Source organism: Polypterus senegalus, chromosome 10, assembly GCF_016835505.1.
Source record: "Polypterus senegalus isolate Bchr_013 chromosome 10, ASM1683550v1, whole genome shotgun sequence".
NCBI lineage: Eukaryota > Metazoa > Chordata > Cladistia > Polypteriformes > Polypteridae > Polypterus > Polypterus senegalus.
In genome coordinates, this window is record NC_053163.1 from 138,711,269 (window position 1) to 138,725,943 (window position 14,675).

Below are 14,675 nucleotides of genomic sequence, written 5' to 3' on the forward strand. Positions count from 1 at the left end.
CTTTTGCAGAGCAGGGGCCAAATGGTGCCGGCGACGAAGAGTAAAAATGAGTTTCTTACGTGATGTTCGTCTAACCATACATTATGCGAAAATGAACTTCATTTTAAAGTAAAACGACCCTCTCGCTTGTCCCAGTTATTTATAGCTCTGGGGTACAGGACAGTGTTTGTGAACCCACACAAAAATCACCCTTTATTGGTTTCGATTGGATGACACTGTGGCGCAAAAAGTCTAATTTTACGTTATGAAGCAAAATCCCATTGTTCGCTTTCTCCATGGTGCGAAAACAAAAACAAATCTTCCCTCGACGTTATTTTCCCTCCCCCTCCTTCAGCGCTGCCTCACTTAAACCACCAGGGAGATTCGGGGTTTGGTGGTTGAGCTTCGTTTTAAAAAAAATAATAAAAAACTAACGTCGATCGAAAGGATGTATGCCTTGCTACTTCCGATACAAAAATGTGCATCTTTTACCGCTGACGATTGACTTGTCTCACTAAGTGCTGCGGACCAGCTTTGCCTGATTCGTATGGTGAGTCAGCAGTGGGATTCGATCTCGCATTCATGGCAAAGTCCGTGGCCCTTTGGATAGACGCGCAAGCCAAAGAATAAAGGGACTGTAACTCTTTCTCATGGGCCTTGTCGTTTTGTGCTTGTTCCTTGTAGGCCTTTTATTATTTACCAGAACTATACTTCCTGGGATGTGTGAGAAGGCGCCTCCCTACCGTGTCTACCTGCTCACTTCAGGCCACGTTTACTGGAGTTATTGTTAGTTTTAAACCGAACAAACTGCAAACAACGATTTGTTACAAAACAGATATAGCATGTAATGAACTAATGGTATAGAATCTACCTGAAACTTGTGAACTGTGTCATTATAATTTTAACATGTTACTAAGTTTTAAAAAAAATACAATAGCAAATTTTCAGATAGGTAATTTGTATCCCAATGGAGGCATTAAAACTTAACAGAAGCTGGAAAAAATAAGTACTGTAACAAACTACAAACACCCAAACATGCACAAGAACTGGTTTAGATATTAATCTCTAAACAAATACACAAGGTAAAAAAAGGAATTTAACTTTTAAACTCGTAGCTTAAAAAGAAAAGTGAATAACTGATTAGTATATTATGTCAAAAATGAAAACCCAATGAATATCAAATACTTTAAAGAACTTCAATAAATTGACCCTTTGTTCATTTCAGAACACCAACAATGTTCAAACTTGAAACAGATTTATATCGTATTCACCTGTATTTAGATCTCCATGATTACATGTCTTTGCACCTTGATCACAAACTGTAAAACTTGACCATTTTATTTACCTTTGTTAAAGATGTTTTATTACAGCCTGTAATGAAAGAATATTTATATGCAAGTAATATAAAGGAGACAAATTTTATAGATCTGTTGTAATTCTTATTGTTTCTGGGTGCCATGAGCTACAAGTATTAAATGAATCAAATCAGTTGCACCCCACAGGTTATAAAAATGACATTAGAGGATGCAAACCTTTGCAGGTTATTACAAATACTAAATTTTAAAATAAAATTTGATGTGATTGCACATGTTGGGCAGTTGTATATCAAATATATACCCTTTCAGAGAGAAAGTGAGGGCTTGTATATAGTGGGCCTTTTGTGGCTTAGTCCACTAAATACCTCAAGACAAGTAAAAAGTCAAATAACTTTTAACTATAGTCCATTAGTCTATAATCCTACTGAGTTGGTATTAAAAGTTAAGATGTCTTGCGTGCATTTAGAATTAATGTTTATGTGTCTTACTGTATAGAAATGAATATTTTATTACTTTATTGCAATGAACACCCAAAACAAAAGTAAAAAAAATACACTGGTAATTACAGTACAATATTGAAAGGAAGCAGATTATTCAATAATACAGAAGTATTGAGTATTAAAATATGTAATATAGAATATTTTTCATATTTTTGTAGTGCAAAGGCTTTGACGGAATGTTTTCTATATGTTATGAAAATTATTCCATTCTTTGTATACTTTCTCACTAGTGCAAAGGTCTCTATCATCTGGTTATGGCACTTATTGATAGAAGCTGACTTTTTTTGGTTTTACTTGCCATTTACCCTCTCCAATATTGTTTTCACTTGTTTGTTTTTAATCTGCACTCCTTCGCTGAATGACCTCCCTTGTACCTCATCCACCAAAACTGCACACAGTTCTTTGTTGTGAAGATGAGTGAGAACACTTGTACATTTGACGGTTACAGGTCAGAGACAAAGGTCCGTCTTAAGAGTTAGCATTTAGATAGCAAGGCTTTGGGGTATTGGAAAAGATAAGCCTTTCTTACAATGCTGTTTTTTCAGTTCTTGTCGAGCATTCAATGCAGACCTTTGTTTCCACTAGTGAGCTGTTCTGTTTAAACTTTGAGTCTTTTCTGTAATGCAATGATTCAAGGAGCTTTTATGTGTGGCTGTGTGTTTATGCCTAACATTTAACCTGAAGGAGTGACATTGGAAATCTTCTGACATATGCAAGATAATTCTTTATTCAAGACACATTTACAGTAAAGTCTGTTGGCCTTTCGAAAAGGGTGAAGACTAAAGTTTAAGGTAAAATTAAAAAGGTGATTATTTCATACAAATTATGCTTCTATAATGGAATGAATACTTCACCAACACAATGTTTGTTTGTAATACCAAAGCAAAATGTTTCACACATAAAACATGAACTGAAATCTTGCATATTATGTTTTGCTTTTGTATGCTTTTAATAATTAAGGGTATTCCTGTGTCAGGCAATGACAAATGTATAACATTAACAACCTTGTGTCTAGCCTCTTTAATAATGTCAGTGTAAATTTAAAATTTTGCCATTTTCTAAAACTAAAAGCCGTTGTTTTTTTATTGTATCGGTAGCTTGAAGGTGTTTTCCTTTTATCCATTTTTTTACCTTTTTTGAATTTTTGTCCTAACCTATAGTATGCAGTATAGTGAAAATATTGTGCCAAGGTCAGAGTTATTGAAGTTTTAAGCAAGTTTACACTTTTGGGCATTCCTGAAAATATTTTGACCACTTTTTTAGAATTTTGTCCATCTGAACAAGATAATTTTAAAATAATCCAAATGAAACGTGGCACCATTATTCCCATTGTAAAATGACAGAAACCAAGTAATACTGCAGCAATTTTTGCTTTTTCTACACTTCCTTACAGCTAAAATCATAACCTTACCAGGAGAAAGTTGTGCTGCACAGTGTCGCACACAGGGTTTTTTAGTCTTTTTTTTTTTTTTCCCCCCACTCTTTTATATCAGCTAAGACAACGGGGTGTCTTTTGATATCGATTTTTAAATTACCTTTAAATTTTTGCATTGCTGTTTGACTAATAACAGTATGGTAAATGGAGACCTGTAATGTTGTTGAAAATCCATATCTGACATGCTGTGTTAATTGTGAATATTGCCATTTATGTCTAGCATATTATAAAGTATTTGGAAGTGAGGAATATAAATACCAGGAAGTCAAATAATGTTTGTTTCCTCTGTGTATTCCTGTGAGCAGGTTGTGATATGACTCGGCTGTTCTTCACATTCAGACATGTTGCTGCGTGACTTCCTGGTTTTCCTACAGATAGCACTGCACTTTTGCCTGCCTTGAAAACTTTTTACCCAGGGCACCAAAGTAAATGTGATGCAATTAAGCATACACACTGTATGATCATTTTTTTGTGGCACCTAGCAATCACTATAAAGATACAGTAATTCATAAAGGTCCATGCCACTGTAAAATAAAACTGGAAATGACTTTATAATTGTAAATTACTGCTGAAGCTTAACAATGAAAACTTTTATCCTAGTTGTCTTGCAGACAGTTGAAGCCACCTTTGTGGATGCTGTTTAAGTGTATAACTGAAAAAAAGTGATTGAAGTAAATTTAATTTTATAGTTAGTTTCATGCAAGTTGTTGTGAATTTTATATAGTGTTTGTGTCTCTCTACCCACACATACATGTATACTTTTCATGTACACCAATCAGCCACAACATTAAGACCACTGACAGGTGAAGTGAATAATATAGATTCTCATTATAATAGCACCTGTTAATGGGCAGCTAGTGAACAGTCAGTTCTTGAAAGTAGGAAAAATAGGCAAGTGTAAAGGTCTGAGCAACTTTGACAAGGGCCATATTGTGATGGCTAGACGACTGGTCAGAGCATCTCCAAAACACCATGTCTTGTTCTTGGTATGCAGTGGTTATCTACCAGAATTGGTGAACCAGCAGGAAGGGTCATGAGCGCCTGAGGGTCATTAATGTGCATAGGAAGCAAAGGCTAGACTGTCTTGTCTGATCCCACAGAAGAGCTACCATAGCATAAATTACTAAAAAACTTTTATTTGGCCACAGGAGAAAGATGTCAGAACACACAGTGCATCACAGCGGTCTACTGCCAAGTGCGTCTACAGTGGGCTCATGAGCGTCAGAGCATGGAAGAAGTGGCCTGGGCTGATCAGTCACATTTTCTTTTAGATCATGTGGATGGCTGGGTACATCTGTATTGCGTACCTGGGGAAGATATGGTAGCAGAATGCAATATGGGAAGAAGGTAACATGGAACAGGTAGTTTGATGCTCTAGGCAGTGTTCTGCAGGGAAACCTTGGGTCCTGGCTTTCTTGTGGAGGTTACTTTGACATGCACCACCGACCTGATGATTGTTATAGATCACATACACCCCTTCTTGACAAAGGTATTCCCAGTTGGCAGTGGCCTAATGTGTTTACAATATTATTTGGGAAAATGCACTAATATTGCTTTTTGGGAAGAAAGAAAAAAAAAAAAACGTTCAGGAATGGTTTGAGGAACATGACAACAGTTCAAGGTGTTGATTTGACCTTCAGATTCCCCAGGTCTCATCCCGATTGAGCATCTGACATATGCTGGGACAAACAATTCCTCACCTCACAACTTACAGGACTTAAAGGATCTGCTGCTAAAGTCTTGGTGGCACAAGGGGACCTGCTTAATGTTAGACAGGTGGTGTTAATTTTGTGGCTGATCATTTTATATGCAGTACATATGTGTGCATGTGATTGTTTTCTGAATTTAATGATTTAAGAATGTTGCTTTAGTTTTCAGCTTGTTTGTCCTAGCTGATAGTCAGTGATGTGTCTCGCTCTGAGTATTTCACCGAATAATTAAATAGCCTTTGTTGCCAAGGCATTTCGTGTAGAGCCTCCTCCTTAATGGATAATTTTCTGTTTTGCTTCATTTCTATTTGTCTGTGGAACAGAGTATTTGCTGCCTAGTACTATTGATATGCTGAATCGTTTAAAAATACATGCCCTTTATAGTCTAGTCTAAGCATGTATCAATAAACAACTTAATTTTTGCATACAGTTTACTGCATGTCACCTCAGTGAAAGGTTTGTCCCATAACTCTGACTGAAGTGCCCTGCTCCAGTGCTTTTGCTCTCTGCCCTATTTAAATGAGGCCAGGGTGCCACAAAACCTTCAGAGAGAGCTTGGAGATATTGGAATTTAGCTATATGGGTCAGGTCAGGATGCTTTGGCTGGGGGATGTGTCTAATTGTGACTGAGCTCAGAGATTGGAGGGAGGGGGTAGGGGGCACTTGCAGAGTATTTGTGTTTGACACGTGACCAGCTTTGCATGGAGATTCCTGGCACCCTCTGTGTACTGCAGAGGCCAAACATAAACAGGAGTCACAAGCGCAGCCTTACAAAAGATGGACAGATTTAGGGCAGCAAACAGAGATTCGATGTAAACCTTTTGCAAAAAATGCACTCCCTTCACTCCGTGCCCTAATAACTGCCCCCATACTCGCCCCAACGCCGTGTCGTGGCTGCTGCCAGAGTGAGAAAGGTCACAAGTGAGGATGGCTGGCTGTGGTCTCAATAGATGTTACCAGAGAGCGGGTGGCTGTTAATATCCGAAAGGAAACTTGATACAGAGGATTTAAGGTTCTCGGCGTATGTCCCTTGCCGCCCAGCTTGCTTTCTTCTGCTTTTGTCACAGTACAGACACGTCTTGTGCAGATACATGTATTACTGTTGGAGTTATGCTTGTAATTTCAGCAGTAAGGGAAATGGAGTTAGTTTCAGCTTGCCAGCAGGTTGGGCAGGATACACCCCCCCAGTAGAATATTTCACACACCCCAGTCATAAGTGACTCACCCAGTTTCTCTGGAAGTTGTTTTTACCGAGTTGAGTGCTGTTGAAATACTGCCTTTTGTTGCCCCTTAATGTTTGAAGTTTTCTGGTTATCATCGTAGGATTTTTCTGTGTAACTAACAATTTAATGCACATTGGTTAAAGGTTACCTATATAGAATGTGAATGAAAGATGAGCCAGGAAAAGAGAATGACAAATAGTAAAAAACTGATAATTATAAATCAAAAAGATTTTTCCCATTTGTTTTGAGATTTTTTCACGTGAAAGATTGTTTTGATTACATATTGTTCATTACAAGATCTTTCTAAATTGTTTCATTAGATTTACTTTTAAGTTCAGCATTTTCTGTTAACAAAAGCTGAAATTTTAATATGGTTTGTTTCACACAGATGTATGTCAACCTGAATAAATTCTCTAAAAAAGCAGTTTTGACTGAAAACCATTGTCAAAAATTGCTGCTTAAATAGAATCTTTGAAGTCGAGGAAAGTTCGGACATTGGAGTAGTTTATACTGTGGTGCTTTAAATAAAAATAATTAACCTTCTGACAAGTCAGATACTTTTTCTTTACCCTTGTTACAGATGACATTTTAAGAGCTTAACTTTTTTTTTTTTTTTGTATAAATTGACTGTGGTTCCATATGATCTACACCAACCTGCATGTTTGGGGCAACAAGTTTGCACTCTAGATAGCCACTATGAAAAGTGACAAGTGATTTCTAATTTGTACAGGAAAACATTCAATTTGGCTCTTGAATTCTTTAAAAAGCACAATGATACAAAGATAACTGAAAATGCAAAAAATACCCTTAAAACATTAATAAAGTGGCTAGTCTAATATTCTTTAATGCCCTGCTTGTCAGCCTTCCCAGAAAACAGTACACAGAATGTGTTCTCTGTACATGCTGGATAATATTTCCTCCCTAGTTATTCTGCACAGTGCAAATAAATAAACCACTTTGTGGGAATATGGCGAATGAGTTTCGCCCTGACAATAACATGAATATGCACATTTCTTTATTCAGCAACACACATTCTCAAAAGACAAATGTATTTCTACTCCTGTAACATTTGTTTCTGTTAATTGGCAGTTCAAAATGATATTGCTTAAATAAAGAAGGAAGTTTTGTGTCAAATTAGGGTCATTTTACAAGTGGCCACTAGGTCATTTTTAAAATGCTTTTATCAAGACCACCAGGCTAAGAGCCACTGGTGTAAGGTAATGGAAATAAGTGTAACAAATTATTTTTCTGTAAACACTTTTTTTTTGATGAAATTTGATTAAGGAATAAATATTTTGCCTAATGTTAAAGTAAGGATGTCTCCTTTTGTGCATTGGCCTTTGGCACGGTAAATACTGTGCTAGTTTAGGGATGAATGATTTCAATTCACATTGTTCTCCAATCTGCTTACCATAATTTTTGGGTGGGTGTGGGCAAATTATAATGGCAGCAATGGGAACAAGGCAGGAACCAGTCCAGGGAAAGAGGTGCCTGTCCATAGCAGTGACTGTATACACCCACAGTTGCATTCTGACTGGGGCAATTTAAGCTCATGTCACATTAGAGTACCTTTCCTGCGATTTTTAGGTCATAAACCTTATTTGCATAATCTTCGCGAGTCCGAGTCACTTGAGGCATGCTCCTGTGCTTCCCAGTTGTTGTGTTTGACATGCCCAGTGACTTAAGACAAAGCTTCAGACTGCTCTTACTAAGATGTATAGGTGGGCATGTGTTCATTTGAGAGCTAAAGACCATTGAGTACTCGCCTGAAAATTCAATGCTTGTAATCCAGCTACAAGGAATAAGGAACATGGGTATTTACACCTGACAAATGGAAGAGGGGATAGTCTGTCTTGCATGGGTTTTATGTGTAGTAACAGAATGTGAAGAAAAATAGCTGGGTTTTTAGCTGAATTTGACATACCTGGAAAGCCTTGCCACGAGCACTGGCTCCTCTGGCAGCATGCTGTTTATTGGCTGTCAGAAAAAGAGATGAGCTTGCGATACTTTACAAATGTGACATTGTGCTGGAAAGTCATTATGCAGTTGTATAATTTGACATAGCCTCCGACACCGAGTCATGTAATACAACATGCTGATCTCATCCCCTGCACAACTTCTGCTGTCAAGATTGATATCCCCTCCAACTAGAAATTGTGTAATGTGACCCCATCTTTAGAATTGAAAGCAGAATTGCTTGTTTTTGGACCTGTTGAAGGAAGAGTGCCTGGAAGGATAAAACATTTAGGTTCATGGAGATGTGCAGTCTCCATGTTTGGAGGTAAAAATCTAGGATCCTATCCTGGATTCAATTGCTTAAGATTAAATTTTAGGAAATAATGTTGAGTCATTTTGGTATATTAAAATTGTAGAGTGTTTGTATATTTCAGTGAGAAAAAAAAAATCTTAAAACCCCACATCAGATATGATCTTAAGTATGGGAAAACAAAGCCTTTGGAATGGTGACCAGAGTTAAAAATATTGAAAATCTCACTGGGGATCTCAAAATTTAAGTGAACCAATAAAACCTGAACTTTCTATACAGAGCTGCATAAAAAAAAAAAAATAAAAACGCTAGACACGTTTGAGTGGTTACAGGAAGTGTTTTGAAAGTTTTATGCGAAAGTGTTACTAAACTTCTGTTAAGTGCCATATTGTTTAACTACTGATTTTGTAAATAAAATGCAAACAGTGTTGATCTTTAATTAGCAGACTGATGACTCTTCAATATTTTGTATCTTGTGGGCGTGTGTTCAGTTCTCTGAAACCATCAATTGTGTATCATCTTCAGCAAACATCGGTTACCCTTGGCTTTTAAATAGCTGATGAGAATTTACCCATGGCCACATGGTTGCATATCTGTTTCACTTTAGGCCAATTGTTTTACATCACATACATCTATGCACTTCTTGTTCTGCGTCGTCTTCTTTCGGCTGCTCCCGTTAGGGGTTGCCACAGTGGATCATCTACGTTGTCCACATATTGGCTTGGCAAAATTTTACACCGAATGCCCTTCCTGACTTAACGCTCCCCATTTATCTGGGCTTGGGACCGGCACAAAGAAACACACTGGTTTGCGCATTCCCTGTGGCTGGGTTACATACATCTCTGCACTGAACTTGGCAAATGTGTTGTGCTACGCTGCTAATACAAGCTATGCACCTCAGTAACTCAACATGTATATAAATTTAAACAACTGCTTAAATGTTCGTATTCATTTAAAGTTTGTGGTTTCCTCACTGCATTTTCTATAAAGGCTTCTGTGCCTGTCAATCAGTCCTTGAGTGGTCTTTAAGTTGATTGTTTGGGAATGGCATGGAAGTAGTAAACAAATTAATGTGCTGTTAGCTGATATGACATTTAATGTTTGAGCCTCCCTACCTTACACTTTTTTCCCCCCTAGAAGTGTAAGAGGTTGTATATTTCTCTCGAGAATCATTCTCTCACCCAGTGATGTGTGTGTCCAGACAACTGTAGAGGAAGCCTTACACTTGGTTCCAATTTTGGACCTGCGGAAGTCTTAACAAGGCAGGATGCTGACACAAAGGAGCAAATTGTTTAGGACTTAGTAAATAACAGCCTTTTTTTTTTTTTTTTTCTTTGTTTAGGCTCGGCTGAAATTTCCAATGGACTACCCCTACTCTCCCCCATCTTTCCGCTTCCTGACCAAAATGTGGCATCCTAATATCTATGAGGTAAGGAGGTTTGGCAGAGATGTGCACACCTTAAAGGGATCATAATGTGTATTTTGTAGCTCTTGTTTTCTAGATGCAGAAATTGTTACTGATTTCATATACTCTCCTCGACTTTCCAATGTTTCTGTTGTATAGGAGTTGTAGAACTTTAAGCCAAAGCCCTCCAAATATTATGGCATCTGGTCTGCACCCCCCAAATCCAATATATAGACCCAGTGCTGCATAGTGCAGCATGATCTTGGATTCTTTGTTACTGCTTACAGTAGTCACATAGTACATGTTTGGAGGGTAGTAGACCTGTTAATCAAAGCAGATGATTAGCTACAGCAAAATATTGACACATGATCAAATGTTGTGTAATATCACTAGGCCAGGAGTTCTGTTCTCAACCTTTTTTTCTTGTCATACTTTCTCCAGGATTTGAATGTTTTGAAATAACACAATTTCTTTGCCTCTAAATGAAGTACCAAACTCTTACTAGGCACAGACAACTAAAGGTGATCTTTCTTCAGTCCCAATCCCTAATATTGCAGTAAGGAATCTGAACATGTGATTACAGAGTTTGTTTTTAGTTTTCTTATTTTTCTTATATAAGACACTTTTTGTTTGGTTTTTTTTTTTTATTTGGAATCAAAAATAGCCTAAAATTTCCATACTTGACATACGATTGTATAGGTACATATGTATTCAGATCCAAAGAAAAGTAGAAAAATAACTTGTCAGGTTAGAAAAACTGCAAAACCGTGTCAATGTGAAGGCTGAATCTTCATCATGACTCTCCAGTTATGTTTACGTGGTGTGTTTTTTTTTTTTCCTTCAGTATTTTTTATGAATATGAGAATGACGGATCTAAAATGAAGGCTTTTCACTGTTGATTGATATTAATAAATGCTAAAAGGAAATGGTGTATATGTTTATTTTGTTACTAATAGTTAACATTCATCTTTATTCCTGTATTAGCCTGACAACTTCTACACCCGTTCTTAAAATTACTATATGCTAAAAATGTTAATAAAAATATTATAATGTTTGCCGATTGGACCTGGGTTGGGGTGGGGTTGAAGTGTACATTGTTTTGGGAATTGAGGGGGTAAGAAAGAGCACTTTGTGGTTAAGATGCTCATTTTTGCAAAATTCCTTCAATTTTGATATGTGGTTTCCATGCAGTCTCCATTCAGCATGGACCAACTCAAAGATGGGGAGTGAGAGTGTGGGATTATGGTGTAGCCTGTGTAAACAGCGGGAGACTTTAGTTGGCACAGGAAAGGGTGTGGTGGGGGGGGGGGATAAAGATGGGAGAGAAGTCTCTTTAGAAGTACTGCATGATGGAGTGAAGTGGTGCCAAAGATGGAAACCTGGGTTCAGCAACTGTTTAAGGGAAACTATCCCTGTGTGTGTGTGGTTTTTTTTTCCCCCCCACCTTCTCCCTTCTTGTCTGTGCATTCCCTTGTGTATTGCAGGTTTACACCCTCGGGTAACTAAGTCTATAACTACATTGATATAGTATTAGTCAAACAAGTCTGTCGTAATCCAGTCACTTTGTCCATCACACGTTAATATTTGTATTTCTCACTTTAAATTTTGTAAAGTCAAATAAAACTAAACTACTGAAATAGAGAAATGATGTCTATTAGATTTGTAAAGACTTCTGTTTGTGGGTAGGAATATGGCATTTAGATGCTACCTATATTACCTTTGAGCATATTAAAGATTCATTCGTTATTTATGTAATGAATGCATATAAAGTAGTTTGTGTCCTGTATCTCAAAAAGGATAACTGTCCTCTAATGCTTTTGCAGTAAATTGATTTTCTGCCATCTACTGCAAAAATTTAATTGGTAAAGAAGTTGCGCTGATAAACTAAGCAAATGTTTGGTCATATTAAAAGGGCTGGTTGTAGTCATGTTTGTAATGCTTGAATGAAGGGCTTTCAAGGGAGTAGCATGCAAAGCATAAACTGCTTTGAGCAGCAGCACTTAGTTACATATTTTAAGGTAATAATGTTATGCTAACTTTAAAATCTAAATTGTCATCCACATTGGTACTCTTAGTTTGGAGCAAATTCTCTTTCTATTAATCTGACAGTATACACATTATTGATCAAATCGCCAAGAGGCCCAAACTGCAATTTGTGTGTGTGCGTGTGTATAAATCGGCTGAATAATCCAAAGAGGAGTGTTCTCTTATCCATTTATAGTGTGTGTTGCACAAGGGATGCACGTGGCTGTGTGGTGGAGTAGGGAGGTGTGTGTGCATTCAGTTGGGGTAATTAAAAAAAAAAAAAAAAGTAGTTTTCAAGCACCTTGTTGTCTGTCATTTACAAGCACGATCAGAACAGCAAAGGGAAAGCATAAGCTCCCAATCTGCAAGAGTGTGTGTGTGTATAAAAAAATATTTACTGGATAGTCCACAGAAGGAGGCTGCTCCTCTTCCTCCTGCGATGTGAAGTGAAAATGTCAGACACACAGGCACGCTCCTGTGCACTGGGTTTTCGCTGTACGTGGAACTTTTTTTTTCTTTCTAACTACATGGAGTTATGGATGCAGTGCTGTGTGTCCATAGTGGTGTATTTTGAGGAGAGGCTGGTTACACGAGTACCAGAATGATGAAAGAAGGGATGAATATGATGCAGCAGGTCATCAAAGTGCAAAGAACACATGCAGAAATATTAGAAGTGCATATCTTTGTCATGTAGGTCATCCACACTCACAAGAATGTATTCTCCCTTCATTCAGCTATGTTTGTTAATGCATTTGAAGCCCATATGGAGTACTGCAGAGCAGGCTGGGAAACGAAGCAGATGTGAGACCATGGGGGTTCTTGGATGTAGTGAACTTATTTCCTTCAGAACTTTGTGCTGGTCCAGGAGCTGGTATCTATACTGAAGTCAAAATTTAGTACCAATCCATCACTAGATTAGTATTAATCATTATGTAAACATTGCTGAATTTGCCCTTTGCTGTGGTTTTTTTTTTAAATCTGTCTTAATTTTTCTTATGTATGCCAAATTCTGTTTTAAAGAATGAATTTAATTCAAGAACAGTAGTGTGGTTTTAATATGGAATAAAAATTAGGAAGCCTAAAATTTCCATACTTTTAACTTAAAAAATCTAAAAAAAAAAATTCACCTACAGCTAGCTTCTGGTGAAAGAGATAAAAAGGCTGTCAGAGTTAAAGCTGAACTGGCTTCTAGGAATAAAGGGTCTTTGAGGTTCCAGTTTTGATAACTTTTAAGTGTAGTTCTGTCTGTGCTTTTTTTTTGAGGATGAAGGTTACCAAACATTTGTCACTGTCTGAAACAAGAGCTTTCCAATGAGGATTAATAATGTTTAAATGTGAAGTACAATTATAGATAACTGTTAACATTCATTTTTGTTTTAAACATGTGCCAGTGAAAGAGAGACTGCTCCATCGGTGCAGGTGGAGGCATTGAGAAAAAACATTCGCCTATAACGAATCCCAGTTTCACAAAAATCTGTCAGCCTTTGTGCATGGTCTTGATGCCAGCATGGAGTTTGGAGACTCTACCTTTGCTGCTTTGTAACCATCAGCTTTCTTATCCTCATTTTTCACCATTCTTCTCTTGTGTACCACATATTTTGAAAACTGCTTCTCTAGGTTGAAAGTACATTTGTAAAGATGTTGTTTTCTATAGAAATATGAAAATGGCAAAAGAAGAAAAATGTAAAAAATATATTTTTAGAATGGCTTGGATAAAGTCCAGAATAATACCCATACTTGAGTGATTTAATAATAATTGATACTCAGACCTTTTTAAACTGGAATAGTATATTTTAAAATATCACCCTCCATCCTCATAAAACAAATGACTGAAAATGTAATATTTTTCTTTGTATATAATTATGTAATACAATGAATAAGAAGTTACAAATTTGACTTATTCATTTTTTTTAACTTGGAGGATGATTTTTATTTGATGGACTGTGTGAGTTTTGGAAATATCTATGTACTATTTCTGTCCAAGGTGAATATGCAAAATGGAGTGTGTCATGTGAAGAAAAATGTCTTTGGCCTTGTTGATGAGAAGTAAAATATACCAAGTGCTTGAAAAGTGTACTGCAGATGAGCTTGCAGGTTTTTAAAAATGTGGAAGACCATTTAAATGGAAGTGTACTCGTGCCTCCAGGTTTTGAGGAAAAAGCAGCATGGGCTTATTTGCTTTTTGTGAAATGAGGTGATGGTTTTCCTTTGTGTATAATATGAATATGGTTGAATAAGTGCCCAATGTTTCAATTTAAAACAAGGGCAAATGATGGATAAAAGAGGTGGGTTGATTTTTAGTTGAACAGCTTTAAATGTAATATTAGGCGTAATTGCCTGAAGCCTGGCACTTGCATAAAGCTGTGCAATTTGGGGGAGGATTCCAACAAATGTGGTTACCTCTAGGTATTTTGGTTGATGTTGAGGTTTTGGTGAGAGAAATCCAATTTTTAGAGCCTTGGTCCAGGGGAGGAAAAATTAGTTCTGAAGATAAGTGCATTGAACCAGACCTCATATTAAAATTGTTTTAATTTTGGGAGGTAATATGTTCGTTACATTTTTCAACACCTCAAGCTTGTTCACGAGAAATCTGTTAGTGGTACATAATACTGCTGTTTGCATGATTCCTGTTAAAAGGCTCCTGAGTTTGCCTTTTCATACTGAGTTTTCCATTGTTAAAGCAAAGCAGAATATAAAAGGCAGATGCTGGGTTCCTCTTTTTTTTTTTTTTTTTTTTTTTTTTTCAAATGGCTAATTCATGGCTGACAAAGGCTGGTGGAACAATATTCTTTTCTTGTATGGATGGTTGTCCCTGAA

The 14,675-nt window shown here is 37.0% G+C and overlaps 1 protein-coding gene across 1 annotated transcript in view; it reads left to right on the forward strand.

The window, feature by feature from the left end:
* The window catches only part of LOC120537711 (ubiquitin-conjugating enzyme E2 R2-like), a 30,306-nt gene that overhangs the window by 792 nt on the left and 14,839 nt on the right, over nucleotides 1-14,675 (forward strand). Inside the window, exon 2 of the mRNA XM_039766850.1 lies at nucleotides 9,771-9,857. Coding sequence (XP_039622784.1) covers nucleotides 9,771-9,857 — 87 coding nt within the window. The remainder of the gene's footprint in view (nucleotides 1-9,770; nucleotides 9,858-14,675) is intronic.